This window comes from Borostomias antarcticus (genome assembly GCF_949987555.1).
Source record: "Borostomias antarcticus genome assembly, chromosome: 13".
Lineage (NCBI taxonomy): Eukaryota > Metazoa > Chordata > Actinopteri > Stomiiformes > Stomiidae > Borostomias > Borostomias antarcticus.
The window spans coordinates 12,835,177-12,863,089 of NC_140246.1; the positions used below are offsets into that span (position 1 = coordinate 12,835,177).

A 27,913-nucleotide genomic window follows, 5' to 3' on the forward strand; every position below is an offset into this window, starting at 1 on the left:
AGGAGTAGGATAGGGAAGAACAGCTGTAGAACAGGAGTAGGATAGGGAAGAACAGTTGTAGAACAGGAGTAGGATAGGGAAGAACAGCTGTAGAACAGGAGTAGGATAGGGAAGAACAGCTGTAGAACAGGAGTAGGATAGGGAAGAACAGTTGTAGGACAGGAGTAGAACAATAGGACAGTTGTATAACAGTTGGGACAGGGGGAGCGCAGCTGTAGCACAGCTGTAGGACAGTTGTGGAACAGGTGTAGGACAGGGGTAGAACAGTTGTAGGACGGTTGTAGGACAGAGGTAGGACAGGGGTACGACAGGGACAGCCCACCAGGTGTTCGTACAACGTGACCAATGTGAAGCCAAGAGGCGTAGCAGCCAGGGGGACTATTTTAACCAGCCCTACACAGAGACAGGGCGCCACAAGCCATAAATCAATCATCTAAATTCACAGACAGCTTTTACCCTCTCGACATCACTGCAACACTCAGATTGGCTTCCCGCTCTACAGGTAAGTGATCTCATTGTGGGGGTTAGATACAAAAGACTTTCTAGATAAGATGCCAGTGCTTATAAAACTGAGCAGTCTGTTTGAGTGACTTCTAATTATCCGAGGCAGAATCTGGATTTGCTTACTATCATTGAGGAGGCAACTGCCCTGTATAACCTCCTAGAATAGAAAGCTTCGAGATCAATGGAGAAAATTTGACTTTTGTGTGGCTGCCAGCAGTGTGTGTGCGTGTGTTCTTACCTCTCGCAGAACACCGGGCTGGTGTGTTAATGTATAAGACCTCACACCCCATATCTTCCTTATATTTAGTGCAGGAATTCTTCTGTTAAACATGTCTTTTATTGGTCTTAGAATTCCACCTCGTAAATCAGCTCTGCTTTGAGTCCCCTCCCACTCTAGTGTGTGTGTGTGTTCACACAGAGCTAATAAGGCCTGCTGTGCTGTCACTGTGTCACGGTGAAGGTCACAGGTTCAGTCCTTGTGTGTGTAATGTCACTGGGCCACCATTAAGGCCGACATGCCTCCACTCGGTACTGTAGGTGCGTTCGAGACCGGGGGACCGTGACACCTGTCTGCTCCGGGCCCCTTAAGCCTCCGTAACAGGAAGAGGGATTACCGACCGCGTGTTCATCCCAGTCTTCAAACACAGCGCAGGGTGTGTCTGGACCATCCTCAGGAGAGGAGAGAGTGGGGGGATATGGGGAGGGGGATGGAGGGTTGGGGGGGGGACGGGGGGGGCAGCAGAAATCGAAGGATCTTGTTTGAAACCGTATTCACCTTCACCCTTTGAGGCATCGGACGATTTCATCCGAGGACCCTATTAACAAGGAGGACGATCACAACTCCTCGCTGTAATTACAGCCACATAATTATCAGCCGCCGACACAGTGATTTGTGTTCAGTTACAGCGGCTCGTAACGTTTATGGTTGCAGCACAGGGATGGCAGAGCTACCCTCGAATAGGGGTCCGTTTACAGTTTACGAGGGAATCATTGCTGGGTGTAATATTGCAACCTGTGTGTGAAAAATGGTCCAATTTTATATACGTTCTCTGACCTTACATATTGTGCCATATCAGTATGCTACAGCGCAAATCATATCTTACGGGATTGTTATAGTGTTTTATCTTACATCACAGCTTATCATCTGATATGTTTGGATGCATCCAGACCAGTCGCCAAAGAGAAAAAAAAGCATCATAAAAGGCTCTAATCTGCCATGTGGCACCTGAATGGGCCTGAGGGGGAGGCACCAGGTTGTTGGTGCGTCGCCCAGCTGTGTGTGTGTGTGTGTGTGTGTGTGTGTGTGTGTGTGTGTGTGTGTGTGTGTGTGTATAGCAAGTGACCACAGCTATGTTGGCTTCCCACCAGGACTCCTAGACCAGCACAGCCATGTCTGAAGGGTGAGTGTCCCCACTGTCGATCGCCTGGAATGAACGACCTCAATATGTAACCAGGATGGAAAATAATCCCCTGCTTATCTGTCTGTCGTCTGTTTGTCTCTGTCCTTTGGCTGTCATTTGTGTTTCCATTTGCAACCTGTTGATACAGACCGGTGAGTGAGCCGCAGATATAGATCCTATGTTGTTGTTGTTTGTTTTTTATTTCCCAAGCACAATTAAAACCAGGGAAGGTGCTAAGATTTCTAACAGCCTAATAATACACACCGCACACTGTCGCCATTTCTTACAGCAAGCACTAATACCCTGATCAGCAGCTAACAATGGCCTTGAGTCAGAAGTCAGATGTTTACTAGTATAGAACACGAGTAACTACAACGTCACCACAGCTCTGATCAGGAGCTAGTCCCCCCCCCCTAAGCTCACTAACTCCACAGTTGAGAGGTTGATCCGGCGGTATTAGCTCCACGTTCACACTAAACCTCCTGATAGTAACCGCCACTGTCAGACAGTGCCTGTACCAGTCACCTCCCCTAGCCCGGGTTTATCCGCTGGCATTATCTCCACTACGGCAGCTGGCTGGTCGTAAAGCACACTCCCCCTGGAAGACTGTGCCTCTGTCACTCTTAGTCTTGGAAGAGGGGGGCGTGTTGTAACACCTTGATGCGGGCAGAGGCATCCTAATCAGTCCAGCAGGCATCCTGAGCATGCTGGCCCGGTCGCGGTGGAATAGCCCTCTGTGTGCAACTGAGCTAACATCGTTAGCCTGGCTAATGGGCCCGTCTGAACTGCCCGTCTCCGCTGGACTGGGAATGAAGTGATCTAATGATCTACTCTGCTCCTCCGTTTCAAGAAAAAGCCAAAGTACTCAGCAGTACGCAGGTTACTATTGAAGGTAGGTCTGAAATACACTCACATGCACGCACGCACACACACACACACACACAACAGAAATACCATTTGAGATGCTGTTCTGCTCGCTTGATAACAGACCAAACTACTGAAGAAAGCAGAGGATCTGCTGGTGGTCGAGAGAGACCGCAAGATCTCAGAGAGGGAAGCGGCCTTGAACGAGAGAGCTCCGCCCCTCAAACTGTCTGGCCTATCAGTACAGGAGCTTCAGGTACGTATAGCCAATCATATAGGCCGTTGTCTGGACACACTTGCCCAGACGCCTGAGGAGATCGGAAAGTGGTTGTTAGGTGTAAACAAGATGTCCGAGACAATACCTAGACTATCTACGGAAGGACAAAGGCTGATCTGATGGCTTGTGATCTTGTTCAAATGTGTCTAATGACAGCTTCGCTGCAGGCAGGCAGACAGACTCTTCTCTGATCTTTACCACTAATTGGGGCAGAGACATATAACTGAGTCTGGATGGGGGAACAGGACAGTCTGAGTGAGTCTGAACTGTAGCCATTGAGCCCTGCTCTCATCATTGCTTTTCCCTTGTGATTCTTCAGTAAACACCACATCTCTCTCTCTCTCTCTCTCTCTCTCTCTCTCTCTCTCTCATACACACACACTCACACACACATACACACACGCGCCAGAACATCCATACAGCCCTCGTGCCGCCCGTCAGGCTCACCAATGACTCGGCATCAAACGCTTTTATAGAGCGTTTGATGATGAATTCCACGTCTCTCTGAATTCCGCAGCTTAGAGGAGACTGACTGTTCTCTGTTCACAGGAGCTGTGTAAGGACCTGCACAAGAAGATTGACATAGTGGATGATGCCCGCTACGATTTGGAGTTGAAGGTGGCCAAGAATGACATGGAGGTATGCTCTTAGTAATGGAAATGAACCCTGGGAAATTAAGTTTACACTCTCTGCTTTATGATTCACAGAGAATGTTTTCTGTGATTCGCACAGTTACCCTGGCAACTCTGCAGGGTGTCTGTTCTGTATTCACCTTTTATTCTCTCCTTTGAAAATATGTTTGGTAGAGCTTAGGTTTTCTCAGCAGAGGCCTATAATACTGTACATCTAAGGCCAGTTTCCTAGATGAAGCATTGTTTAGAGATAAATTCTCATTCTCAGTGTAGTGTTGTTCAATCAGGACCAGTCTAGACGAAATCTTGCTTCAAATCTGTAGATGACACCAACTTTACCTGTCAGAGTGTAGTCCTGGGAGGTCGGTTGCTGTCTGGCTCTGATGTTTGCTGTCTGGTTCTGGCTCAGATCCAGTCACTGACCCACAAAGTCTTTGAGCTAAAGGGCCGAAAGAAACACGCCCTGAAACGGGTGAAGAAGACATCTGACATGATGGGTGAGGGCAAGATTGCCAGTAAGGAAGACTTCAAATCCAAACTGAAGACTGTGAAGAAGGAGGATGAGAAGGTTTGTTTGTTGTTGTTGTTGTTTTTTTTAACCAAAAACAAACTACATTATAGTCACGATAGTGGTCCTGTGGTGCTCTGTGGTGCTTGACGATACTTCACACAGGACTTTGTCCTCTCCACAGAAGGAGGAAGTGACAGACTGGCGTAAGAACGTGGAGGCCCTGTCAGGAATGGAGGGCAGGAAGAAGATGTTTGCTGCTCAGTAAGAGAACTTCTGACCAACAGGAAGCTGTCTGAGAGAGGGCGTGGCTAGTGCTACATCTACTCATCTACTCTACTCTGGCGGTAATATATGTTGGGACTTCACCGACTGTTTTGTGCTGTGAAATTATGAAGTGTTATGAAATGCAGGGTATCTGAAGGGACAACGCAGAACTTTTGTAACAGATTGTGTGTGAAAGAAGTTGTGATTTATATTCGCTGAGATTTGTCTGCTACTTTTTTTGTTGGGAAACTATTCCAAAAAGGAAGAATCTACCTTCAACGTAATGAGTTGTGTAAATACATTTTGATTTAGTCTGATGTTAGTCAATGGATGTGTTTGCCAGTATCATTTGAAATAATAATCGCCTTTCATATGATTCTTTGACATGATATGACACAACATAAAGCAATAAAATCTCAATATTATATGTGTGTTCTTATTTATTTTGTATTTATTTCTACTTTGACTGGGTTTCGGACAGTTCAGCCAGCTGTTCTCACTGTGGACTGTAGATGGCAGCCTAAATCAAGATGTTGTGCTGAGTAAACAAAGATGGCAATTTTCACCTCTTGTCATTTCTGTCATTGAAGTTCATCACTATGACCACCAGGGCTGCCCAATAACCTGGTTACAGTCTAGCGTGGTGAGTGATTGCAGAGTCATCGGTAAAGCGTAATCCTGACTTGAGATCCACAAGACTAACTTGTAGCCTACTGTTGAGCTTCGTGGAATCAGGATGGTCTCATGAGGCTACTGTTGAACGACTCCATGAGTGAGATCAACCCATGGTCCCATAGGGCCTGTCCTTGTTGGTGATGTTGGTCTGTCATGGCGGCTCTGTCTGATTCAGCCCTTTTTGGTAGGTACAGTAGCTATTTGCCTGCTTTGATAGGGAAATGGTGAAGGCAAATACGATCACTGCAAACATTCACAAGTGACAGCTTCAGTGTGTGACAATGCATCCCCACCACACCTGTTTCCTATTGGCAGCAGGGTAGGCCAGCACAATAGACATGTCCGGGATATTCCCATTGACAGGGAGCCACAGTAAGATCCACTGTGTAGCAGACACTCCTATTAATGTACTTTCTTATATTTTATGATCCGCAGATGGCCGCACTCTGATCGGACACAGATGGGGTCTCCTTGGTAATATCAAACTTCCCCACTCGATGTTATATCCGACTTGGCTGTGACCCCGGCCCCCACCATAACTGAGCTTGTTTCTCAGGGCTGGGCTCCACCGCTGCCCTGTGTGTCATTGTGGCTTACACCGACACAGTCAAGAAACATGCCCCAGGAAACACATTCTTTCATAAGTGTCTGGTTCTCTTTATTGATATGACATGGTTTTAATGATAACTGCTCTACATGCAGTGGTGTGTTTAGGGGCTTTGACAGAGTAGCCTATTAATATTTCTGCAATTTACCCCACTGGCCCCTATAAAGTCAATAAAGAAGCGGATACATGGATCACACATCGCCATTTAACATTGCTTTACTAAATGAGCGATCATCCCTAGGTTGACCACACGGTCGTCACCAGGTTGACCACACCATCATCTCCATGACCACACTGTCATCCCCAGGTGGACGACACATGCATCCCCAGGTTGACTGCCACTACACAGAAAAATCAGTGACTACATTAGGCCTACAGCATGTAAACTATTAAACGTTGGTTTTCTTTAACCCAGTTTCTGCTCATTTGAGCAACCTCACACAGAGTTAACCATGACCTTTAGAAGGGGGGGTTGGCACCATTCGCCTAGAGGAGAGTAGCCTACAGCTGGTCTAAGCTGTGCAGCCTTTTTTAGGTGGCGGCAGATGACATCACCACCGGGCTCGTGTGCAGGTAGCCTATACCGTATTGCTGTTACGACCAGCTTCCCTATATAGGTAACGCTCTCTCTGCTCCCGGTTGGCACCGCAACACAGCCATGTTAAGGCCTGAAATAGAGATGTCATTGTTTCAAATAATCGGTTTCTAAATATGTGCAAGCAGTCGTATTGATAGGCCGCTCGGGCCATAGCCCCATCAGGTAGGAGCATATGACATCATCACGACCAGGTAGGAGCATATGACATCATCACGACTAGCTCCATACATGGGCAACGCTGCCTGCTCCCAGCCCCACGACACAACCCTGAAATAGAGATGTCTTTGTTTGAAACAAGCCCATGGTCTCTAAATATGTGCAAGCAGTCGTATTGATAAGCTGCTCGGGCCATAACCCCGTCAGGCACAGTATAAACTAACGTCTAGTGCTGAGGTAAACACATGAGATCATGGCGTAAATATGCATCAGCAGACATCATACCCAATACAAACCCTACGCGGCTCAGATATTGTATCAGATTCAGACAATCTGATTATGCAGGCATGGGTTTGCATGAGAACGATGGACGCTTGGGATTCAGCGGAGCTGCGTGTCTAGGCTCTTTGAATTGAGTCAGCGTAGATCATCTTCTCAACTATCTTGGATAGGCTCTGTCGTGATCTTTGGAATTATAAGACAAGACTACTTATAGGTCAAACAAAGCTATCACTTATGATCAAATGTAATGTGGCATCATGGCCTGCACTTCATGCTCCAGTAGCTTAAGTACATCCTTTGTCCCGGGTACCATTGTTGTAACCGTGGGACAAAGAGCTCATCCCTGTTCTAGTTTAGCACAGAACAACGGCTTGATTGTGTTGCAAGGTTACAAGCTGCTTCATTCCCGCATCCTGAAGCCTGCTGAAAGGTCACTGATAAGAGGGATGTAGGACTGCAGTATGAGGAGACTGTGGAACTGAGGGTCGGAGGGTAGGCCTACAGGGCCAGCCAGGTCACACGCACTCACACACATGCACACACACACCAAGGAGCTTATTTAAAAATGACCCCCCCCCCCCCCCCCCCCCACACACACACACAAACCACGAGGTTGTAAGAACAATCTCTCTCTCTCCCTCTCTCGCACCGCGCGGGCCATACATGGTGTTTTGTTTGTAAATCACTTGATATCTGCATGTATCGATAGCTATCCATTTATTCCAATAGTTTACACTGCCCCTTAAGTGTTTGTGCAGACGACGACGGCCCCCTTTTTCTCCAAGATTAACATTTCATATGATAGTTCCTGACGGAGGATTTTCTTTCAGAGGCCCCTTGAAGGATAACCAAAAAAGGGCATTCTAGCCTCAAAGGCAGTTCTGGCTGATTCCTGGGATTTCGATACTTTCCCCCTGTAAGTATTTCTCCTAACTTTCGCGCTTTGAAAATAATAGTTTTCTTTTTACTTCCATTTAGTTACACTTTACCAATGATTTCCCTAGGCTACTCTTTTTTTTTTTAATAGCTTTAGTTGGTAACGACTGCGACCATGTTCGCGTCATTTCTTTTCCCAACCAACTTCTGTAGTTAAAAGGGAGGGGCTTAGGGAATTGTGTAGTAGGCTAGTATTGAATACTGGGAAAGACCGAGGGTTGCCAGACTCCGTTCCTCTCCTCTCACTGGCCTTCCTGCCGTTGTCTGTCTGCGATCCCGACTTGCAATATCTCTGTCCGTCAACTCAACAGGTAAGGGCTGCGACCAGATAGAGATGTTAGGGATGTGATATAGCCTATGCAGTTTGGTTGTAGCTATCGTTTGAAAACTTGCAGGGCCAGGACACACGGATGCAATGTTCATTGTGTTCTGTGCTGCCGAAAAGTTTCGCGATCATGCTCTAATCATTGTAATGTGATCAAAAAGGAATTCATGATGCTCAGATGTATCCCTAATCAAATATTGTAGCATATAATCTTACATCCCTAAATTATTCCAAATAAGGATCAAGCCTAATTAATTCACAAAGCCTGGTTTATTCACCATTGTTTTCGCGATTTTGGGCAGTGCTGTTTTGGTCAAAGTGAGTTGGGATGTGATGTCCTCTCCTCGCGCTACCACTGATTCTCATCTAGGGGTAGAGGTTCGAGCCTCTCTCCGTTATAGGCCTACGACAACACAATGAGAATAGCTTTCCACTCGAGTGTAGTCTACTTGAACTGTAGCAGAGGTGGTTTGGAACCACTCCCGTGGAACTTTGATGATGTCCTCTGTGGGGCTCAATCCCCACTCGGATTTTCAGCACGGTCACTCATATTGAAGCTACATAGATTCTGGTGTGTGTGTGTGTGGGGGGGGGGGGGGCACCTGCTTTCTTTGTCTAAACTGTGCATGATGGGATTTGAAGTCCTTCATCTCATCTGCCTACTAAACATGAGCTACCGCATACTCCCCAGGTGGATCCACATAGTTCCAAGGTATCACATTCCTCGCAACGCCAACACCCCTGAGGCAAGTGTGCCTTTTGATTCAACTGTACTCCTGTTAGCACTCTGTCTGATCTCTGCCTTTATTACACTGCAGCTCTGAGATGGAGGAAGGGATGTGTGTGTGTGTGTGTGTGTGTGTGTGTGTGTGTGTGTGTGTGTGTGTGTGTGTGTGTGTGTGGGGGGGGGGGGGGCATTCTATAGGGGCTGAGAGTGCTCAGAGCGAGACAGGGCGGTAATTGTCCATGAAACAGTATCTGATAACTGCGATGTTTGTAAAACACACAGGGAATGCCCTGGCCTTATAAGGAGCAGGTCCAACCTGGTGACAGCTGATTGGAATAGCCTCTGGAATGCATAACAGCTCAGGGTCTTCAGACTCTCTTGAGCTCAACACAGGGAGAGGGGAGGGGGGGGGGGCAGGAATCTGGAGGTAATTCGTAGCAGTGATAACAAGGGTTTGGCAGCATGGGCTAGGCCAGGCAGGATGTAGGGAACACTGCCCTGCGTTTCCGGAGTCTGGTGCCTGCTCTAGTTACATGACTTTCTCTATCGCTCTCACACTCTCACTCTCTCTTACCCCGTCTGTCTTTCCGTCTCCCTCCTCCTCTCTCCCTCTCTCTCTCTCTGTCTCTGTCTCTGCCCTTGTTCTAAAGACTGTTTCTGGATCAGCTCTCTGGCCCGGGGCCAGCAGACTGGGGTATGTGAGAGCAGACTGTCCGGAGGCAGGGGGGGGTCTGACGGCCCGGAGGAAGGGGCGCTGGTCAGTCGGATCGACACCAGAGAAGCGTCCCCGGGTCTCGGGTGTGAACTCGACCCGCACAGGCGTCTGGCGTCTGGATCGCAGCCCCGCGCTTCCGCACAGCTTTATGTCGAGTTGAAACGGCGTTAATGTTCTCTAGCGAGACGCCACACGCCCCCACACTTCCCTCAGCAGTCATAAGAAAAGTCGTACCCTTGACACCAGTTATCTTATTTGTGTGTAATTGTAATTACCATATATGTAGCGTCGGGGGGCGGGGTGGGGGGGGAGCAGCCCCGGGTCATGTCCTCTAAGGCAGCTTCGGCGGAGGGTTCTGCTCTGAAAAGAGGCAGATTGACAGGCAGCTGGAGCTCCAGGGAGTCAGCGCTGGACGGAGGCCATAGCAGCATACTCCGTCTCAGTCCTCCTCTCCGGCCTGCTCTGCCTTTGAATCCGATAGCATGTAATTTGAATGCACTGTACCCAGAACCGCACACTAAGTTGTATAATATGGTGAGGTTGGAGCGGACTCGGAGTGGACGAGATGGAATCTGTATAACTCCGAACTGGGTGTTGATCAGAAAGTGGGTGAATCGGGGCATTCCTCGTTTGTGAAGTCAGAACTGGACCCAAGTTGAAACTCTAGATTCTGTTTATTTAGGTTCCTGCAAATATGCAACTAGAGGCTTTCAGATGTTTGGTTAGTAATATATAAATCAAATCTAAAATTCCTCGCACTCCCTCTTTTTTCATCTTTCCTCTCATGCCCTGAAATCCCTCCCTCTGTAATTTAGCTTCATATTTGGTTTGTTGTTCCTTAGCAAGCCAGGCTCTGCAAGAACAATTGTGCTGGAGAACGCGTGCCAGGCTGTGATCTCCTGTTCCGTCACCTCTTGAGGTTCTGCAGTAGTCTGGAACCCAGCTTCTCTCCTGTGTGATGAAGAAGAACGCTCTTGTTCAAACCCAGGCCTCATGCACACTACCAGATAGTGTTTGGTCACTGAGCTAAAGCCTGTAGGCAGTGGCTCTCAGAGCTGAGGATGTGAAAGGATCCAGGCCTCAAGCATGATTGGCCAGGCTTCACAGGGGCAGGGACTTTAACTATCTGTTAAACTCCCATTTAAAACCCGAGCGGATCAACCTGCCCATATTCTAACCCTGAAGTGCTCCCACATCAAGTCAAGCCTCCTAATAAGCTGCTTGCAGTGTTGATGGTTGGCACAGCTAGCGATCGGACGCCAGTTGGCAGCCTGCACCTTCTCCAGGAAGGTCTCTCTGCTATAAAAAATGGAGCCGATATTCTTTTTTAGTTGTATTCTCCAAAGCTGTCTTTAAATGGACGGTGCAGGAGCGCTCTGACTCAGACCCCAGTCTTATAAGGTAAAACTCTTCGGTTTACCCTCTAGGGCAAGATCTCACGCATGCTTTATGGGGGTGATGATGGTGCAAGCCTGACTTCATTATCCTGATGTCATCGACTAAAGATTATGTTCGGTTCAGGTCCAGAACTGGTGTGTGTTTGTGTGTGTGTGTGTGTGTGTGTGTGTGTGGTAAGCAGGACATTGGCCCCTGTGCGTCTCTTCATCTGATAACAAGCACAGGAAATGTCTCTGTGAGTTGATTTGGTTTGTACTTTCCTCTGGAGTCTTCCCACAGGGACCACCAACATGGCTGCATGTCTCCTCATATCTGTTGTCCCACACTTTAGCTTAGGGCCCTAGAAAGTTCACGGCAATCGGGTAGCAAAAATTGCATTATTTGTAAACGGGCTATTCAAAATGAATTGATGGATTGATTGGTTTCTTGGTTTGCTTTCTCTCTTTTTTCCCTCCTCCACCTCACCCTCCTCCTCTTCGTCCTCTGCCCTCTTCCTCTCCACCCCCCTCGTCAGCTCCTCTAAACCAAACAACCTCAGCTACTCAGCCCTGATCAAATACCATTTTAAAAGTCAAATGTTTTAGGTGAATGGGTTATTAAGTGGTAGTAAGTGGGGGACGGGGTATTGGGGTGGAGGTAATAGGGGTGAGGTAAATTTTAACAGTGTAAAAACTGCCATTGAGAGCACTGAGGTCATGTGTTTACAGAACTAGCAATAGGTTAGCCTGGGCTGCATGGAAACAGGCACCGCAGTGTGTGGCTAGCAGGCCCTGCGGAGGCATAGGGAAGGAAGGTGTGTGTGTGTGTGTGTGTGTAGGGAATTTGAGTGTGTAGAGTGCAGGGGGGTGGGGCTGGGGGGGATGCACGGTGATTTCATGATGAATGCTGGCTCTCATGGGAAGGAGTGTAAGAGACTGGCTCTTTACTTAACGAACAAGGGACTGACCTCATGTTCATACTCAGGCTGCACGTAGGACTGTTATCCTTAACATGGGAAACACACACACACACACACACACACACACACACAGGCCTTCACGCACGCACTCACTGTCTCTGTTAGCAGCACAGCGCGGTTCTAAGCAAGAGGGCGGTGTGTCCTTGTTCGTCATGTGAGGGATCCCTGATCCTTGTCACTGCCCGCCACTCAAGATGCTGACCGAACACTAAAAGTGGCGTAACCGTGGCGCTGGGGGCGTAACAGCTTGGACGGGTTCTCTGTGAACAGGGGGGGGGGGCTCCACTTTCACGGCCATATTGATATTTTCAGGATGGGACAGTACGCAGTACACCGCACGCTTTAAACTCTGTAACGTCTGAACCGTAGCTAAATATTTGGACAGGGAATTTAGGTAACCAGAGACCGCTGACTCAGAGCGTCCGATCCCCCCTGGAATAAGTCCCGCTTAAAGGTCCGGAGTGTCCTCCGTCGGTCCCTCCGCTCCCGGGGCGCAGCCGGGCCAGACCGGGTCTGTGCTTGCGGTGGAGGAGTAGGAGCGGTAGTTAATGTTTAAGAGAGCATTTATAGAGTGTAGCCACTAATCAGAAGCATACCGCTCCATTTACATACGAGCCTCGAGAGGGCCGCTCAGGAATGCGCCCGCTCTCGTCCGCCATGTCTCTCCAGTTCGCATGTCACCGCTGCTTGGGGGAGAGAGGGGGGGCGAAGGCGGGGTGGGGGGGGGCGGGGGGGGGCAGTGAAACTGATTAAAACTGAAGATCAAAGACTCAAAATGGCGGACATGAAGGATTTGTGCGTTTGTGCGCACGCGCGGGCGAGCGCACGTACGTGCGTGCGCGCGCGTCGGACGGCGCGTTCTCTTGCCGTTCCGTGAAATCCCAGCGATTTATTCCGAGCGGAGGAAGAGAGGAGGAGGAATAGGATCCGCTCGCCCGGACCCCCGTACTCGCCCGCAGCCCGCAGCTTGGATCTGTTAGTTTGGAATCGTTTCAGGTCCGTCGGGTGATTCATCAATCTGCCGGAGTGTTGGCCAACTCTGGGCTGGCATGGGGGGGGGGGGGCAGAAATACAGCCTTTGAGAAGAAGACATTTTAATCAGACGCTCTCACCGGGAACGGCCGGCATTGTAGAAAAGTGCTGACCTCATGAGAGATCTGCCAAAGGTGATTGGGTGAAACAATTAGTCACGTCACAAGCTGATTGGCCTGGACTGCTGGGGTTGGGGAGAGGGATGCGTGGGGGGGAGGGGGCAATTGGGCTGGTGACATTACAGGGATGGAGGGCTGCTCTGAAGGTAACCGCCAAACGGTGATTATTATTAGTCATGCTGAGCTACCAACTTTAACCAAGGATTCAATATTTTGCTGTCTAATCATAATTCTCTATCTTGAATATATCTAATATCTCTAAGTGTGTGTGTGTGTGCGTGTGTGTGTACGCGTACGCACAGGAGCAAGTCGAACACTAATGGACCTTGAGCGCTGGTTGATTAGCTGCTCGTTAGCACTAATAGCCAAAGTCTCATCTCATCATCTCATTAATGCAGACGCATGACGGGAGGCGGAGCGGGATGACACATGTTCTCTGTCACATCTGTTTACTGTGTTCACCACCCGAGACATGGTGCATAATCTTTATTGTTTGTGTGTATGGAGAGTGAGGATGGCCGAAGGGTGAGGTAGTTAGGGGGGGTGGAGGTTTGTGTGTGTGTGTGTGTGGAGGGGGGGTGGGTAGTCTGGCTGGCCTCATTACAAGCTTCTCTAATGAAACACAAAGCGCAGCGAGAACAACGACGGCTTGTTACAGCCGAGCTGGACCCTACGTGTGTCTGAGTCTGAATCTAAAGATTCTGTGTGCGCGGCTAGGCCGGGTCTGGCGAGGGTTCATGGGACACTGTGTGTCTGGGCTGACCCAACACACACACAAACACACACACACACACACACACACACGGGGCCACTCAGGTCTGTGACAGCCGTCTAGGAGACCACCTGGGATAATGGGCCTATTAGTTAGGCTCGGAGGTAATGGGAGGTAACGGTACACCGCCAGGCGGCCGCGGTCCGGCCGGGATTCCAGCCCCAAACACCCGTCACTCAGAACACCAAGGTAAACACAGCAGGGGAGGAGGCCAGGGAACCAGGTGTGTGTGTGTGTGTGTGTGTGTGTGTGTGTGTGTGTGTGTGTGTGTGTGTGCAGACTGCAGCCCCCTGTAGACAGACTACTGGCAGAGGAGGCGGCTGTGGGTTCGGACCTGCTCCTGTTAAGACACTTAGGGCTTTAATTTAGTTTTGCGAATCGTCAAGGGCTATCGTAAAAGGCTATTGGCAGTAGTCGAACACAATAGACAACGCTGTCAAGTTTTGTGAATTTGCTTGCGCAACGTATCTCGAGGTCACTGGAGATGCGTCCAGTTAAGGGGTAGAATAATTGATTGAAGCGATGCAGGTGTGCCTTTCCCAAGCCAATCGGCTGTGCAATAGTGTAAAAAAAAAAACGGGTTAGATGTGAGAATGGACGAATGAGCATAGAGTTGGAGTGGATAGGAAGCAAACGCTTCAGGCTGTGCAGGAGGAGATCGACACCCTTGTGCATAAAGTACAGGAGCGCACATTACAGCACAGGGCCAAATCATTCTATTAAATGTTAAAGTTGCTTGGGGGGGGGGTGGAGGCACAGGGCTGTCAGTAAGTACTTAAGGACATTGATTTGTAGGACTGCAGACAGATGTGGTGGTGTATGTTTTATAGCGAGTAGATGAGGAGGAGGAGGAGGAGGGAGAGGGAGGAGGAGTGAGAGGAGGAAGAGAGGGAGAAAGAGGGAGAGAGGAGTGAGAAAAAGAGGAGTGAGAGGAGGAAGAAGAGAGAGGAGGAGGAGGAAGAGTGAGAGGAGAAGGAAGAGGAGGAAGAGGGAAAGGAGGGTGAGGAAGAGGAGGGAGAGGAAGAGAGAGGAGGAGGAGGGAGAGGAGGAGGAAGAAGAGAGGAGGAGGAGGAGGAAGAGGAGGTCTGAGAGATGGAGGAGAAAAGTAAAAGGGGAGGGATGTGAATAAATGTCAATCATCGTTTTGTGTCATTGGTTACTGGTGAATCATCATTAGCTCCATTGAGTTCCCTCAGCACCTTATTAAGTAACATTTTCAGGAGTGTGAGTTGAGTTTTGATGAGAGCTCTTAAGATGCCAGAAGCCTAACTATAGATTTTTAGAAATCATAGCAGAGCCTGCATGGTCGCAGTGCCCAATACAAACGTTCCCAGTAATGTTTAGTTATTTAGTTAATGGAGACTATTAAAAGGCCATTTATTTTCCCACACCCCCTGTGAAAAAATGGTTCCCTCCCTGCTCCTCCTCCTCCGTGACGGCTGGAATGAATACGCTTTGCCCGACACTCCCGCGAACAGCGCCACCGACTCTGAGGCAAACTTTGTGCGATCCTGGAAAACGCACCTTTTGGTGGCGATCCCAAAGCACCTATTGCCTCAGCCTGTAATGATAGCGCCAGTGGTTTTTTTACGTGACCAAATTGGAGCCCTGCTGGGCCTGTGTTCTAATCTCATTTACAGTTTTGCCATCAGCTAGTCGGGAACCCGACCCGCCCCCTCCTCCTCACCGCAACCTGAGAGCCGGCCCCCGAAGAACACCGCTCGGCTATTTACAATTTCATGCTTGTCTGAGATATGTGTTATTCTAATAAATGTAGGAATTAGCTGGTATAAATACCAGCCATTAACCTCTGAGGTTGAATTTAATCCGCCGTTTGGCTGTAAACGTGTCGACGGGCTGATGAGGAGAGTGGTATCGCAGTATTTCTGAGTGTGCAGTTACCTGTCAGTTGTTGAACATTAGCGCGCCTATAAAAGAACACTTTGGTGTTCTATGGTGTAGAATTGTATAATGGTATACAGTAGTTAGTATACAGTACAGTAGTTAGTATACCTCGCAAGGAAAGGACTGCTAAAATGACTACCAGAGGACACTGGCAGAACACGAGCCGTGAGGAGGGACGACGGAGACAAAGAGAAACGGAACGAACGAGAGGAAGAGAGATCTTTGTTATGTCTCCTAGAGCTCTAGGGTTTCCTGGAATTTTCTGGCAGCGGATTCGTCAGTTCCATAACCGCAGAGAGAGAGAGAGAGAGAAGCGAGGACCGGGGAGGCGTCCTGACGGACTGACGGACGGACAGAAGGGACTGACGGAACACTGACAGGCAGACGGAGGTGAAGAGAGAACGAGAGAGAGAGAGAGATCTACCTGCCGGTGTACCTGATATAGACTTAATAAGCCGGCCTCCTCCAGCCCCCCGGGGGGGGGCTCAGGGGCCCACAAACCCCCACCCTTCCCCAGGTCGCTGGCCAGCTGCCAGGCTAAGAATAACAGCTAGCAGAAATATGCTGCTCCAACATGAGATCCGCTGCAGAGGGCTGGAGAGCGCTATAGCCTAGCCTGGAGAAGACGGGGCACGGAAAAGGTTCTGTCTGCTCAGGATGGAATGTGAGGTCGTAAGGGAAAGGACTGAACCTGCCCCCCCCCCCAGCCCAGACCGGTCTCAGAGCTGGCCTAGGTCTGTTGTCTTTTTACCTCAGAGCTCCTAGTTTCGGCTGAAGACCGTGAACCCCCTAGGTGTGCTGCTGAGTGCTAGTTGGCTGCTCCTCTCCTCTCCTCTCCTCTCCTCTCCTCTCCTCTCCTCTCCTATCCAGTGGACCAGGCATAATAGCAGTGGTCACCCTGCAGGCCCTACCAGACCGGCTCTGTGGCCTTAGTGATCCTGTCACTGGTTGGTGCTTTGTGTATTTTGTTCACCAAACAAACAGTGCTTCTCCCAGGGAGTCTCTCTCAAACCCCCCCCCCCCCCCCCCCCATCTCTCTCTCTCTCTCCTTCTCTCCTTCTCTCTCTCTCTCTCTCTCTCTCCTTCCAGACCTCTGTGCTCCGCTATGGTTCGGTCACTGCTTGGCGCTCTATCCCTCTTTAATCTCCCCTCTCTCTCCTATCTCCCTCCAGGAATGCTGCCCCCTCAGCTTGAAAGATCTCTTGTCACGTAATACCCTTGAAATCCTCGCGTTGCGCTTCAAACAAGCCACATTCCTCCAGAGCTGATTTACAGATCGGTGTTTTGCTCAAACCGGGGGGATCGACGGAGAGTTGAGTTGCTCCCAGGAGAGATGGAAGTGTAATTCTGTAGTGTTAGGGGGTAGGTGAGGGTGGTGGGGGGGCAGTGTTGGGAAGTAAACACCCCGTGGTACAGTGTGTACATAGAAGGCCATGCACAAACATGTGGGAGGGTAGCCAGAGCCTGCCGTCACCAGCGGGCTGTCAGGGTGCGAGGGCTTGCGTCACGGCCTAGCTAGACTCCTCTCGTGCGTTTCCATGTAAGGTATGGCAGGAACATGTTTCGCCCTGCGCGAGGCTGACCAAGCAGTGACAACATGCATCACCCCCCCCCCCCTCCTCTCCCCCTTGTTTTTACTTTTTTGTGTTTCTTTTTCTTCAGTGTGATCCCGCCCCCCTCCCCCACCTCCACCACTAGAAGGCATGTGTGGTTAACAGTCAGACACATTCAACAGACTCTTTCTCCGGTCGATCTGGGGTCATTTATACGACGGGATGATAGGTGTCAGGACGGCTATAGCAAACGCAGCAAGATAAACCTCTTGTAGATATAGAGAGAGAGAGAAAGAGAGAGAGAGGGGGGTGGATGGGGAATTAGGGTTATTAGTCAAACTCAAGGGCAATGACTAAGGACTAAGAGGTTTTCTGTGTATTTCCTGTCTAGTTGAAGAGGATCTGTTCGCTAGCTGTCTGTCAGGTCCGGCGGAGTTCAACTCCAGAACGCTTCACTGGCATGACGTTCAGCCAAAACAAGCGCATTTAAGACAGTTTTGACGGCATATTTTCAGAACTCGCTTTCCAGCAAGGTATAGACCAGACAGCTCGGAGATTCCCCATAGGAACTATCTGTCTCACAGACATGGTGATGACGTGCAGGGGAGAGCACATGGAGGAGCTGACTGTCAGGCTACTGGGACAGGAACCGCCAGCATATTATTTCAGGCGGTTATATAAGCGCACGCGACGCTGAAAGCCAAAGCCGACCGGCCCTCGAGAGGGAGGAGACGCGACATATTTATCGCTCCGTTCTCCGCCGGGTCGAGTCTGTCATCTGCTGGCCCTGGAGGTGTCCACGTCTTTGATTCACCGTGGCGATGGGCGTCTGCCTGGCAGAGTGCGGTCACAGTCAGGGGTCTGGAGTCAGCCACAGAAGAGGCAATGACGCATGGTCTCTTAGACAGACAGAGAGACATGCAGAGAGACATGCAGAGAGACATGCAGAGAGACATGCAGAGAGACAGGCAGAGAGACAGACAGGCATACAGACAGACAGAGAGACAGACAGACAGACAGAGAGACAGACAGACAGACAGACAGACAGACAGACAGACAGACAGACAGGCAGACAGACAGACAGGCAGGCAGACAGACAGACAGACAGGCAGACAGACAGGGACATACAGACAGACAAGAGGATGAATCAAGAGGATAGTTATTACAACAATTCTACCTTTTGGTCATCTACAGTAAGATCATGAAGTCTAACTTTTAACAAATTGTCTGGAAACAGCATGATTCTGCTTTTATTTTTCTCCCTAGTCCCTACAGTATATATTTGAGTGTTTGTGGCTCCCGAGCGAGTCCCACAGTGCTGCAGCCAGAGCCAGGCTAATAATACTCTGTGTTTGACATGGCCCCAGAGATGCCACTATAGAGCAACCATCACTCATGGTAGTGGGAGATAGAGCCAACTCCAGCCCACTGTGGTGTGTGTGTGTGTGTGTGTGTGTGTGTGTGTGTGTGTGTGTGTGTGTGTGTGTGTGTGTGTGTGCGTGTGTGTGCGTGTGCGCGGGCGTGTGCGCGTGTGCACACAAACCCGTATGAGAGCTCTATCTCGCTGCACAGCATGTTAGAAAACTCCTTTTTTCTCTTTTTTTCCCAGTGAGGTTACGGGAAAAGGAGCTTTTTTTACGTCCATATTTGGTCATGTGGAGCGAGGCCAGCTGCAGTAGCCGTTTGATGCCGTAAACATCCCTGTTCTGTGGGATTTGTTCTTTTTGGAACATTCTCCCTCAGATACTGGCTGATAGGGGCTACCACTCGTAAGAAAGTGGGCTTTCAAAAGCACAAGGCTTTTAAAACGTCAAAGGGAAGAAAAAGAAGAGTCATGTACTATGAAGTCGATCACTTCTATGACGCCATCTGCCTCGATGTCGCTTTAGCCTCCTCATCGCCAGAGTCCCAATGCGCTGGCATCATTACAGGCAGGCAGCTACAACAGATAACATTTTGCTAACATCCTCCCTAGCTGGCAGACTCCCCTCTGGTGTGCTGTTTCATGTGGAAAGACTCTGTCAACAGCTGACTGTTAAGAGCTGAACTGACATCTGAATGAACTACAAACTGAAGCTAGACAATGAACATGTTTACCTATGTGCCCACAGATGTAGACAATGTCCGTACCACCGGACTGAAGTCAGTGTTTGTCCAGATCGATGATAGTTTGATTGTCTCAGACTTTACTGCATGTTATCTTATGTTATTTTTATTTATAATGCACCCCCCAACCAACTGTTGCATCAGCCCGGGGCGCAGCCCGGGTACAGAAACAAACAAACAAGAACAGAGGACTGCAGAGACACAAACTAGTCTAGAAACTACTTTTAAGACACACGACAAGGGCATGGATTAGAGATCATCTGCGTCAAAGAGGTGAGTTTGAAGCTGTGCTCTAAAAGAGTCCAGGGTGATGGCGGACTTGATGTTCACAGGAAGCTTGTTCCATAGCCCAGGTGCCATCACTGAAAATGCACGGCCTCCTTTTGTGACAAGTTTTGACCGTTGGACCTTCAGGGTCATCTGGTTATCGGATCTGAGCCGGCGACCAGGACTGAAGCTCGTAGGTTGGTCCAGGAGATCTTTGATGTTAGCTGTGGTGAGACCATTGAGGGCTTTGAAGGAATACGTAAGTATCTTGAATTTCACTCTGCGCTTCACTGGGAGCCAGTGAAGGGAGGAGAGGACAGGAGAAATGTGTTCCCTCATCTTAGTGCCTGTCACCAGCCTGGCAGCGGCGTTTTGGACTAGCTGCATGCTGTGGATGGTCTTGTCCGTGACCCCGGCATAGAGGGCATTACAATAGTCCAGTCTGGAGAAGATGAGCATTAGTACGACCCTCCGTAGGTCGCTGGAGGAGAGGAAGGACTTGATTTTGGATACTGTGCGTAGTTGGAAAAAACAGGATTGCAACACAGATCTCACTTGCTTGTCACTTGAGGTCTGTGTCGAATATGACCCGAAGGTTTCTGACGTGGGACTTTTCCAGGGTGGACAAAACTTCCTAGGTTATTTCTGATCTGACTGATCGAGGTGGAGTTGCCGATCAGAAGAATTTCATGAGAAATCGCATGAGAATCAGTTGAAGACCGGACTAGGCTCTCGTCCGTCGAGGCAGTGTTGGTGTTGAAAAGTGAGGTCTGGGTGTGGCGTTCGAGCGTTTCAAGACACAGGTGTAAACCTGGAGGCATGCTATTAGGAGACCAGGTGTCTCTGGTCTCTCTTTGAGTCCTACTGCTGTAGGTTAATAGCATAGATACGGTAGATAGATAAATACTTTATTGATCCCCAGGGGTTAGTTGCCGTGTTACAGTGAGGACAACAAAAAGGCACAGTTGGGATTAAAACACATTTTCAGTAAGTGCACAAAATATACCAAATATACAAAAAGGATGTGCAAGATATACAAGATGCCTGGATTGTGCAAAACACGTGCCTCCGATGTGCTACAGTGGCAGTCAGGTGAATATATTCTTTCTGATAATCAAATGAAGCAGTAAAATGTCCAGTTTAGAGTCCTAGCACCGTCCAAGCTGACTCAGGTCCAGAGAGGCCTACCGGTCAGGGGACGCGTGACCGGAGTGTCGTGAAGAGGGTGGGGGACATTGTCCAATGCGGTGTGGCCAGTATTCTTCTCTCCGCAACCACCGCCACTGAGTCCAGGCTCACCCCCATCGACAGAGCCCACCCTCCTGATCAGCTGGTCAGTCGCGTCGGCGTCCGCTGCTTTGATACTGCCGCCCCAGCACACAACAGCAAAGACGATGGCGCTCGCCAACACAGACTGGTAGAACGTGGTCAGCGTTGTTCTGCATACATCAAAGGATCTGAGTCTTCTCAGGAAGTACAGTAGAGTCACCTCTGTCTCCTTATTGCATGGACTTGGTGTCATCTGCCCATCCCAGCCTGTTGTCCAGGTATAATACATATACAACTGGACCACGTCAACATCAACACCCTGGATGGAAACGGGGGTCGACAGAGTCCACCAACATCTTCCTGATCTTCCCTACATGCCAATGATTTGTTAATAACAGGTGTATGTCATGTTTATAACAGGTTGGTTTATAACATGTACGGTAGAGGTATTCCAGGTGTGAGCTAGCGAGGTGCGTTTCCCATAACTGAACCATGTGATCATGGATGAGAGAAGGGCTGTAAAAGTAAATGACCACTGAATCATCAGTCTAAATATACAGTAGACTACATCATACACATACTGATACACACGCACACTGCAGTATCGTTGAGCCAAGGCCAGGTTCTGACAGTGGAGAATGTTATGGACATTCCAGCGAGTTCTACTTCTACTCAGAAAATTAGGATTTCCTTCAGGATGACTAGACTATAAAAGCTATTTTTAGCGATTTGTTTCTACGTCGAAGTAGTTTGAGCAAATGTTACTTCCCAAGTACGGTAACGTCACCTAGAACACCTGTGGTATGCGATTAGAACACTTCAGCGGTTGTGCACGTCTAGTTGTTTGCGGCGCGGCGTTAACGGCCAGCGTGCGTTCAGCGTTTCCGGCCAGCGTGTGTTCAGTGAAGCCCCTCTCAGCTGTGAGGTCGTTGTGTTCAGGTAACCTCAGCTCGCCGTCTGTCTGTCAGGGCTGATTCACAGGCTGCGGAGACCCAGGGAGGAATGTGAACCATTGTCTGGGAATGCTGGACTCGGCTCCTCCTCTTTTCCCCCTGTCCCCTCTTCCCCCCTCTCCTCTTCCCGTCAGTGGAAACTTCGGGGTTTGGACCGATTTTTACCCTTTCCTCTCCTCCCCGCTCCACCTCCTTCCCCTCCTCCTCTCTACTTTCCTCCCTCCTTCCTTCTCCTCTCCTCCTCCTCTCTACTTTCCTCCCCTCTTTCTCCTCTCATCCTCTTTACTTTCCTCCCTCCCTCCTCTCCTCCTCCTCTCTACTTAGCTCCCCTCTTTCTCCTCTCATCCTCCTCTTTACTTTCCTCCCTCCCTTATTCTCCTCTCCTCCTCCTCCTCTCTGCTTTCCTCCCCTCCATTCTCCTCTCCTCCTCCTGTCATCTCCTCCTCCGCCCTCCTCCTTCTCTCCGCCTCCTCCTCGACTCCACCTCCTTCCCCTCCTCCTCCTCCTCCCCCTCTCCTGCCTTCTCCTCTCCGATGTCTGTCCGTCCCTCGCGGTACGCCGCCATCTCTAGTCCCGCCTCAGCTCCGCCCCCCCCTTCAGAACAGCGCCCGCGGGCGACGTTCGCGGGCGGGACGCCTCTCGGGTTTTCGAGCGAAGCCGCGCTCCCCCCGTGAGAGGGAGTTAGTCTTGGACGGGGCGGAAGGCTCCCATCTGCGGCAGCTGGTTTAGAGATCGAGCCGGGGCCTGCGATGCCTCTCGCCACCTCATATCCTGTCTAGGACGTGTGTCCCGCCGAAGAGCTCGGCAGTTTGACACCGCAAGCCGTGAACTGACAGCCCTTGGCATCGGCGCGCCTAGTTTTGTGCGCTGTCCCACAGACGCGCGCGCACACACACACACACACACACCCTTAGCTGCCTGTCGATAATGTGCATGAGCACATTCAGCAGCTGCCCGTTAGGCCACACTTTTGTGGTCGAGAGCGAGGAAGAGAGATATGAAGAGAGGCAGAGAGAGAAAGCAAGAGGCAGAGAGAGAGAGGGAGACGGAGGAGTCGAAGGAAAGAGAAACTCTGGCCTTTTGATGCCAGAAACTCCGGTGGATTTATGTGTGGTTGTCCCGGTCCGTTCCAGGCTGTGTGTGTCAGAGGCCATAAATGTGTTCGAGCGTCAGACGCCTGGACGTGTGAAAAGAGATGCACATCACCCAGAACCAGGGCCAGCTCCAAACATAGCACACACACACACAACACTGCATTTCTAGAGGGAGGAAACATATGCTTCACGCATAAAGGGATGTTGGGGGGAGCTGCTGATGTTCCTGTTGCTGACGTTTGTGTCAGTGTGGTGTTAAGCAGAGATATACAGGCTGTGGGTGACTCCGTGTGGCTCCACAGCCTCTCAGCTAGAGAGAGCGGCTCCTCCAGGGCCAGAGCGGCTCCTCCAGGGCCAGAGCGGCTCCTCCAGGGCCAGAGCGGCTCCTCCAGGGCCAGAGCGGCTCCTCCAGGGCCAGAGCGGCTCCTCCAGGGCCAGAGCGGCTCCTCCAGGGCCAGAGCGGTGTCCTGGCCTAGCATGACGGCGCTGTGTGCGGGGAGCAGCAGACAGGGCGGGGCCTGGTGCCAGCTCTGACAGGGCAGATACCTCAGACGCCTCTCTCAGCCGCCGCCCGCACACCTGCAGGGTCTCCATGGCAACGCACTCGCAGCCGGCCTGTAGATACAGGCCCCAGGCTGGCCCATAATTCCTCTCTCCTCTCCTCTCTTTCTCCCCTGTAGACAGAGTTGTGTGCTCCTGGCAGCAGAGCTGTGTTCTCTATTGCACGGCCATGTTTGTTTTCATGTCCTCCACTCAGTAAATTCAGCAGCTCTACTGGAGCCTATTAAAGATGTATTGATAGATATACTAATTGGGTTTGTGCTGGCAAAGCAGTGCTCTCTCTCTCTCTCACTCTCACTCCCCCCCCTCTTTCTCTCTCTCTCTCTCTCTCTTCTTCTTTCTGTTTTGAAACCCATCTGTCATTTTCTCTTAAAGTAGTCCCCCTCTCAAGCTGTCCAAAAAGGCTGCGATCCAAAAAATCAGTGGGGGACAGCGTAAACATTTTGTCATCTGATGCTTTGTTTTACTCAGTGACGGGAAAAAAACGGTTGTCTTCTTAAAACTCCCCAGCCAGCCCTATAATATTCTGTTTGTCCCTCGTGAATTCATAAGTGCATTGGTGTCAACATCGGAACGCGGAATGCATGTCTCATACTTTAATCCAATGCTCTCAGATCCACTCGCGTGAGGGAAAGAGTCCCCACTCAAGGCAGCAATGACGAGAATCAGATTTCAAAGCCAGTTTATCTGTTGACAGAACGTTTATGTTTATGGCTTATCCGTTTTATTACTTACAGTAATGACAACCAATCCCCCCACCCCCACTGCACTCCCCCGCCCCCTCATCGTGAGGAATGTTCTGGAAGTGCTTTAAAAGGCAGAAGAATGAACCATTTAGAGACTCAGTCAGGTCCCTGTGCTAACATGGGAGGTTCAATAGAGGAATTCTTCACATACTTCCTGAGGCATAGTCCCCAGATTGATGTGTTTGTCTGTGAGTTAACCGGGATTGAGTGGCTAAAGCTGCGAGTTTCACCGGCACGACTCTCAACAAAGCCCCAACGCGGCCTACTCTCACACAACGACATGTCGACACATACTGTGTGTCTTATGCGCTGTATAGTCTACAACAGCACATCACACGGTAGTAGTGACGCGTTAATGGAAAGCTGTTGTTCTTTGTCTGAGAACTGGAGTGTCGCTGTCTCGTCTGCTCTTTGGCTGTTAGTGTAACTCCTGTCTGAAATGTTAGGGTTAGACAGACCAGTGTAGTTGCAGCGGTCGTTAGGATAACATTAACATGACTTTAACGGGGTGGTTCCATAAGCGGTGCGAGGACCAAGCCACGGAGTCTGGGCAAGGCTTGATAAATGTGTCATTATAGCTTATTATATCTGTTTCTCATATCCATCCGGATTGATGTCTAGAGCTGTTTGTATGGATGTCCGTATCTGTCCGTGAGGGATGTTAGCTTGCACACATACAGCCTGGGTGGTCCTCTCCAGAAACACACTCACAACATTTCTATATTTCACAGGCCTCTATCAGGCCGCGTTGCCCGTGCGGTGATGCAGACCAGGCGTGGAATGCCGCAGTCGTCCAGCGGAGGCCCAGTCAGCGCGCTGCAGGCGGTCGACAGCACGTCGCTACAAGACACACTGCAGTGCGTGTGTACAGCCAAACACGAATGCCTGCTCGACGTGATTCTGAACGAAGATAAGGCCTTACGAATGGCATATTTCTGAATACGACCTCTCCACCCACCCGATTCCACCCCCCCCAAACCATAATCAGACAAGCTCGCACTAATAACCGGAGCTAACTAACTCCTGGCGCTGTGTGTAGGAAGTGTGTGATTAAGCTCCTGATGTTGTTGGCTTTTGGGTCTTTAGTTATTGCTCTCATTTAGCCTAATTACAGTTGTATGAGCTGCCCAAATCCAAGTGCCAATTTTCCTCCCGCTGCAAATGGCATAAGTGCATCTAAACATAGAGGGCAAATTCTTGCGGTGTTGGAAACATCCAACTCTGATAGGAGAGAGAGAGAGAAAGAGTGAAAGAGGGAGAAAAACTGGGCCTGTTTTTAAAATAATAAGGGAAGGGTGAAGGGGGGAGAGGGTGGGGTGGGGGGGTTCAGGAGGGGTCCAACCCTAGGAGTGATGGGTTTTTGTTGAAAGCATACTTCCCCTGTCCATGCGCTTCCTGTCTTCCTGTGCGCGCGTGCGTGCGTCGCCGCGGAGGGGCACAGCGAAGGATGGCTCGGCCCTGCGGCTCTCACAGGAAGTCCCTGCCACTGATCTCAGGCCAGTGGATTTAGCCAGCCACTGACAGGCCTGTAAACACAACAGGAAACTCTGCGGAGATAGGGAGGGAGGGGGGGGGTGTGTGGGGAGGTGACGAGTGAGTGGGAAGGAGAGAACTGACGAGAGAGGGAAGAGGGAGGGAGAGTTCGGAGGGAAAGAGGGAGGGGCGGAGAGGAGAAGCAGAGGGGAAGGGACAAAGCAGGCATTTGGCTTTCTCTGTCTGTGTTGTAGCCGGGGAGAGAGGCCGCACTGCCGAGGGAAACAGTGTGGTAGCTCTTGTTTGGAGAAGGCAGAGAAAGGCTGGTATGGTGTGATAGAACGGACGCTAACCGCTAACCACTGCTAAGGTATGCTAAATCACCCCGCTGGGTTCTGCTCTACCCTTCTGTCGTTCTGCCACGGGGCTCGACCGCGTGCCCCGGTTCTGCTCCGGCGTGGTTCTGTGAAGCGCGTCGACTCCGGTAGGTCGCCGTGCGCGTCCTCTGTGCCGCCGTGCGTCTGTTGCGAGGCAGGCCGGATGGAGGCACCGCTCCGTGGGGCCCGGTTCCCTCCTGGGTGGTCCGGCCTCTCTCTCAGCTCCTCTCTCTCTCTCTCTCTCTCTCTCTCTCTCTCTCTCTCTCTCTCTCTCTCTCTCTCTCTCTGCTCAGTCACGTTACCAGACGGGTATTTTTACCCCGAGTCTTTCTAGATGATTGGGTTGGCTTCCTGTGCGCTAAGCATCCCCTTCATCGCTCTCTCTCTCTCCTTCTCTCTCTCCTCTCTCTAGCTCTCCTCTCTCTCTCCTTCTCTCTCTCTATATCTCTCTCTCTCTCTCTCTCTATCTCTTCTTCTCTATCTCTCTCTCCTCTCTCTCTCCTCTCTCTCTTTATATATCTCTCTCTATCTCTCCTTCTCTATCTCTCTCTCCTCTCTCTCTCCTTCTCTCTCTCTATATATCTCTCTCTCTCTCCTTCTCTATCTCTCTCCTCTCTCTCTATATATCTCTCTCTCTATCTCTCCTTCTCTATCTCTCTCCTCTCTCTCTATATCTCTCTCTCTCTCTATCTCTCCTTCTCTATCTCTCCTTCTCTATCTCTCTCTCTCTCCTCTCTCTCTCTCTTACTCACATTTGTTCTCCCCTGACTACAAAAGAACAGCCAGCTTAGTGGGGTAGCTGGCTCAAAGAGGACGTCAACAAGCAGCTGTTGGTAATTGATCCGCGATCAGTCCAAACTGTCTCTGTTAATCGCTCCGGGAAATAGCACTCTCTGGTTTAAGCAGGGCGAGCTGTCACTGCAGCCCTGCGCCGTCGCACGCAGGAGGCCTGCCGTTAACCAAGCGAGCGCCCTGGATCCTGCGTCTAGCAGACCAGCACGGAGGCCGGCCCCAGACCAGCACGGAGGCCGGCCTCCCCCAGACCAGCGCGGAGGCCGGCCTCCCCCAGACCAGCGCAGAGGCCGGCCTCCCCTGGCCAGATGACGACCCCGGGCGCGATAAGCATCCCGGTCCCCCTTCCCGTCTGTGAACCTAACCCGCCGTGATGTCACCCCCGCAGGGCGTAACCATGGACGACGACTTCGAGCGCCGCCGGGAGCTGCGGAGGCAGAAGAGGGAGGAGATGAGGCTGGAGGCTGAACGGTGAGACTGCCCTTCCTCTTCCCGGTCTTCCTCATCGTCCTCTTCATCCTCATCCTCCTCTTGCTTCCTGTTTCTCGCCTGCTTCCCCTCTATGTCACTTCCTCCATTATGTAACAGATGTGGCCTGATGACCTCACTCTTGAATGGTAGATTCCCTGACTCAAGCACACACACACACACACACACACACACACACACACACACACACACACACACACACACTGAGATACAGGATGTGCCCTGTTGCTTTGCCAAGGCCTGTAGAAGCTTTTAGCCCTTAGTTAACTCCAGGAGGAAACCTAGAGGCTGTGTAAGTAGCCGCAGGTACACCTGCTGTCCAGAGGGGGCGGCGGCGGTCTGATCATCTCCACCCTGGTCTGGTGACCTGAGCGCTCTGTCCTCCTCCGTCCATATAAGGGTCAACAGCAGCACCAAGGGCCGGACAGTGACCTGCTGTTTCGCAGGGCTGATTTGCATCTATAGGTACAGATATAATGCGGACAGAGAGAGCAGTCATCCAACATGGAGGCGGGCGTTGTAAATGCAAACCTTCGTCTCTGTGAGTCCTGGCCAATGACGAGGAGGCAGCGGAGT

At 50.5% G+C, this 27,913-nt stretch overlaps 2 protein-coding genes across 2 annotated transcripts in view; both read left to right on the plus strand.

Annotated features, from left to right (window-relative positions):
• Positions 1-2,073: 2,073 nt before the first annotated feature.
• On the plus strand, positions 2,074-4,846 carry tnni4a (troponin I4a). Its single transcript, XM_084447813.1, has 5 exons — positions 2,074-2,796; positions 2,893-3,024; positions 3,595-3,684; positions 4,087-4,245; positions 4,370-4,846. The coding sequence occupies exons 3-5, from the start codon at positions 3,679-3,681 to the stop codon at positions 4,451-4,453; spliced, it is 249 nt and encodes an 82-aa protein (XP_084303939.1). The 5' UTR covers positions 2,074-2,796; positions 2,893-3,024; positions 3,595-3,678; the 3' UTR covers positions 4,454-4,846.
• Positions 4,847-7,924: 3,078 nt separating this feature from the next.
• Positions 7,925-27,913, plus strand: part of cald1a (caldesmon 1a) — a 41,131-nt gene continuing 21,142 nt past the window's right edge. The window contains exons 1-2 of the mRNA XM_084447999.1: positions 7,925-8,017; positions 27,237-27,319. Of these exons, the coding sequence (XP_084304125.1) occupies positions 27,246-27,319 (74 nt within the window). The 5' untranslated portion in view covers positions 7,925-8,017; positions 27,237-27,245. The remainder of the gene's footprint in view (positions 8,018-27,236; positions 27,320-27,913) is intronic.

Excerpts from the sequence above, each read along its gene's own strand:
- tnni4a (XM_084447813.1), top strand. Across the intron at positions 4,246-4,369 it reads TGAAGAAGGAGGATGAGAAG|AAGGAGGAAGTGACAGACTG; the intron begins GTTTGTTTGTTG and ends TCCTCTCCACAG.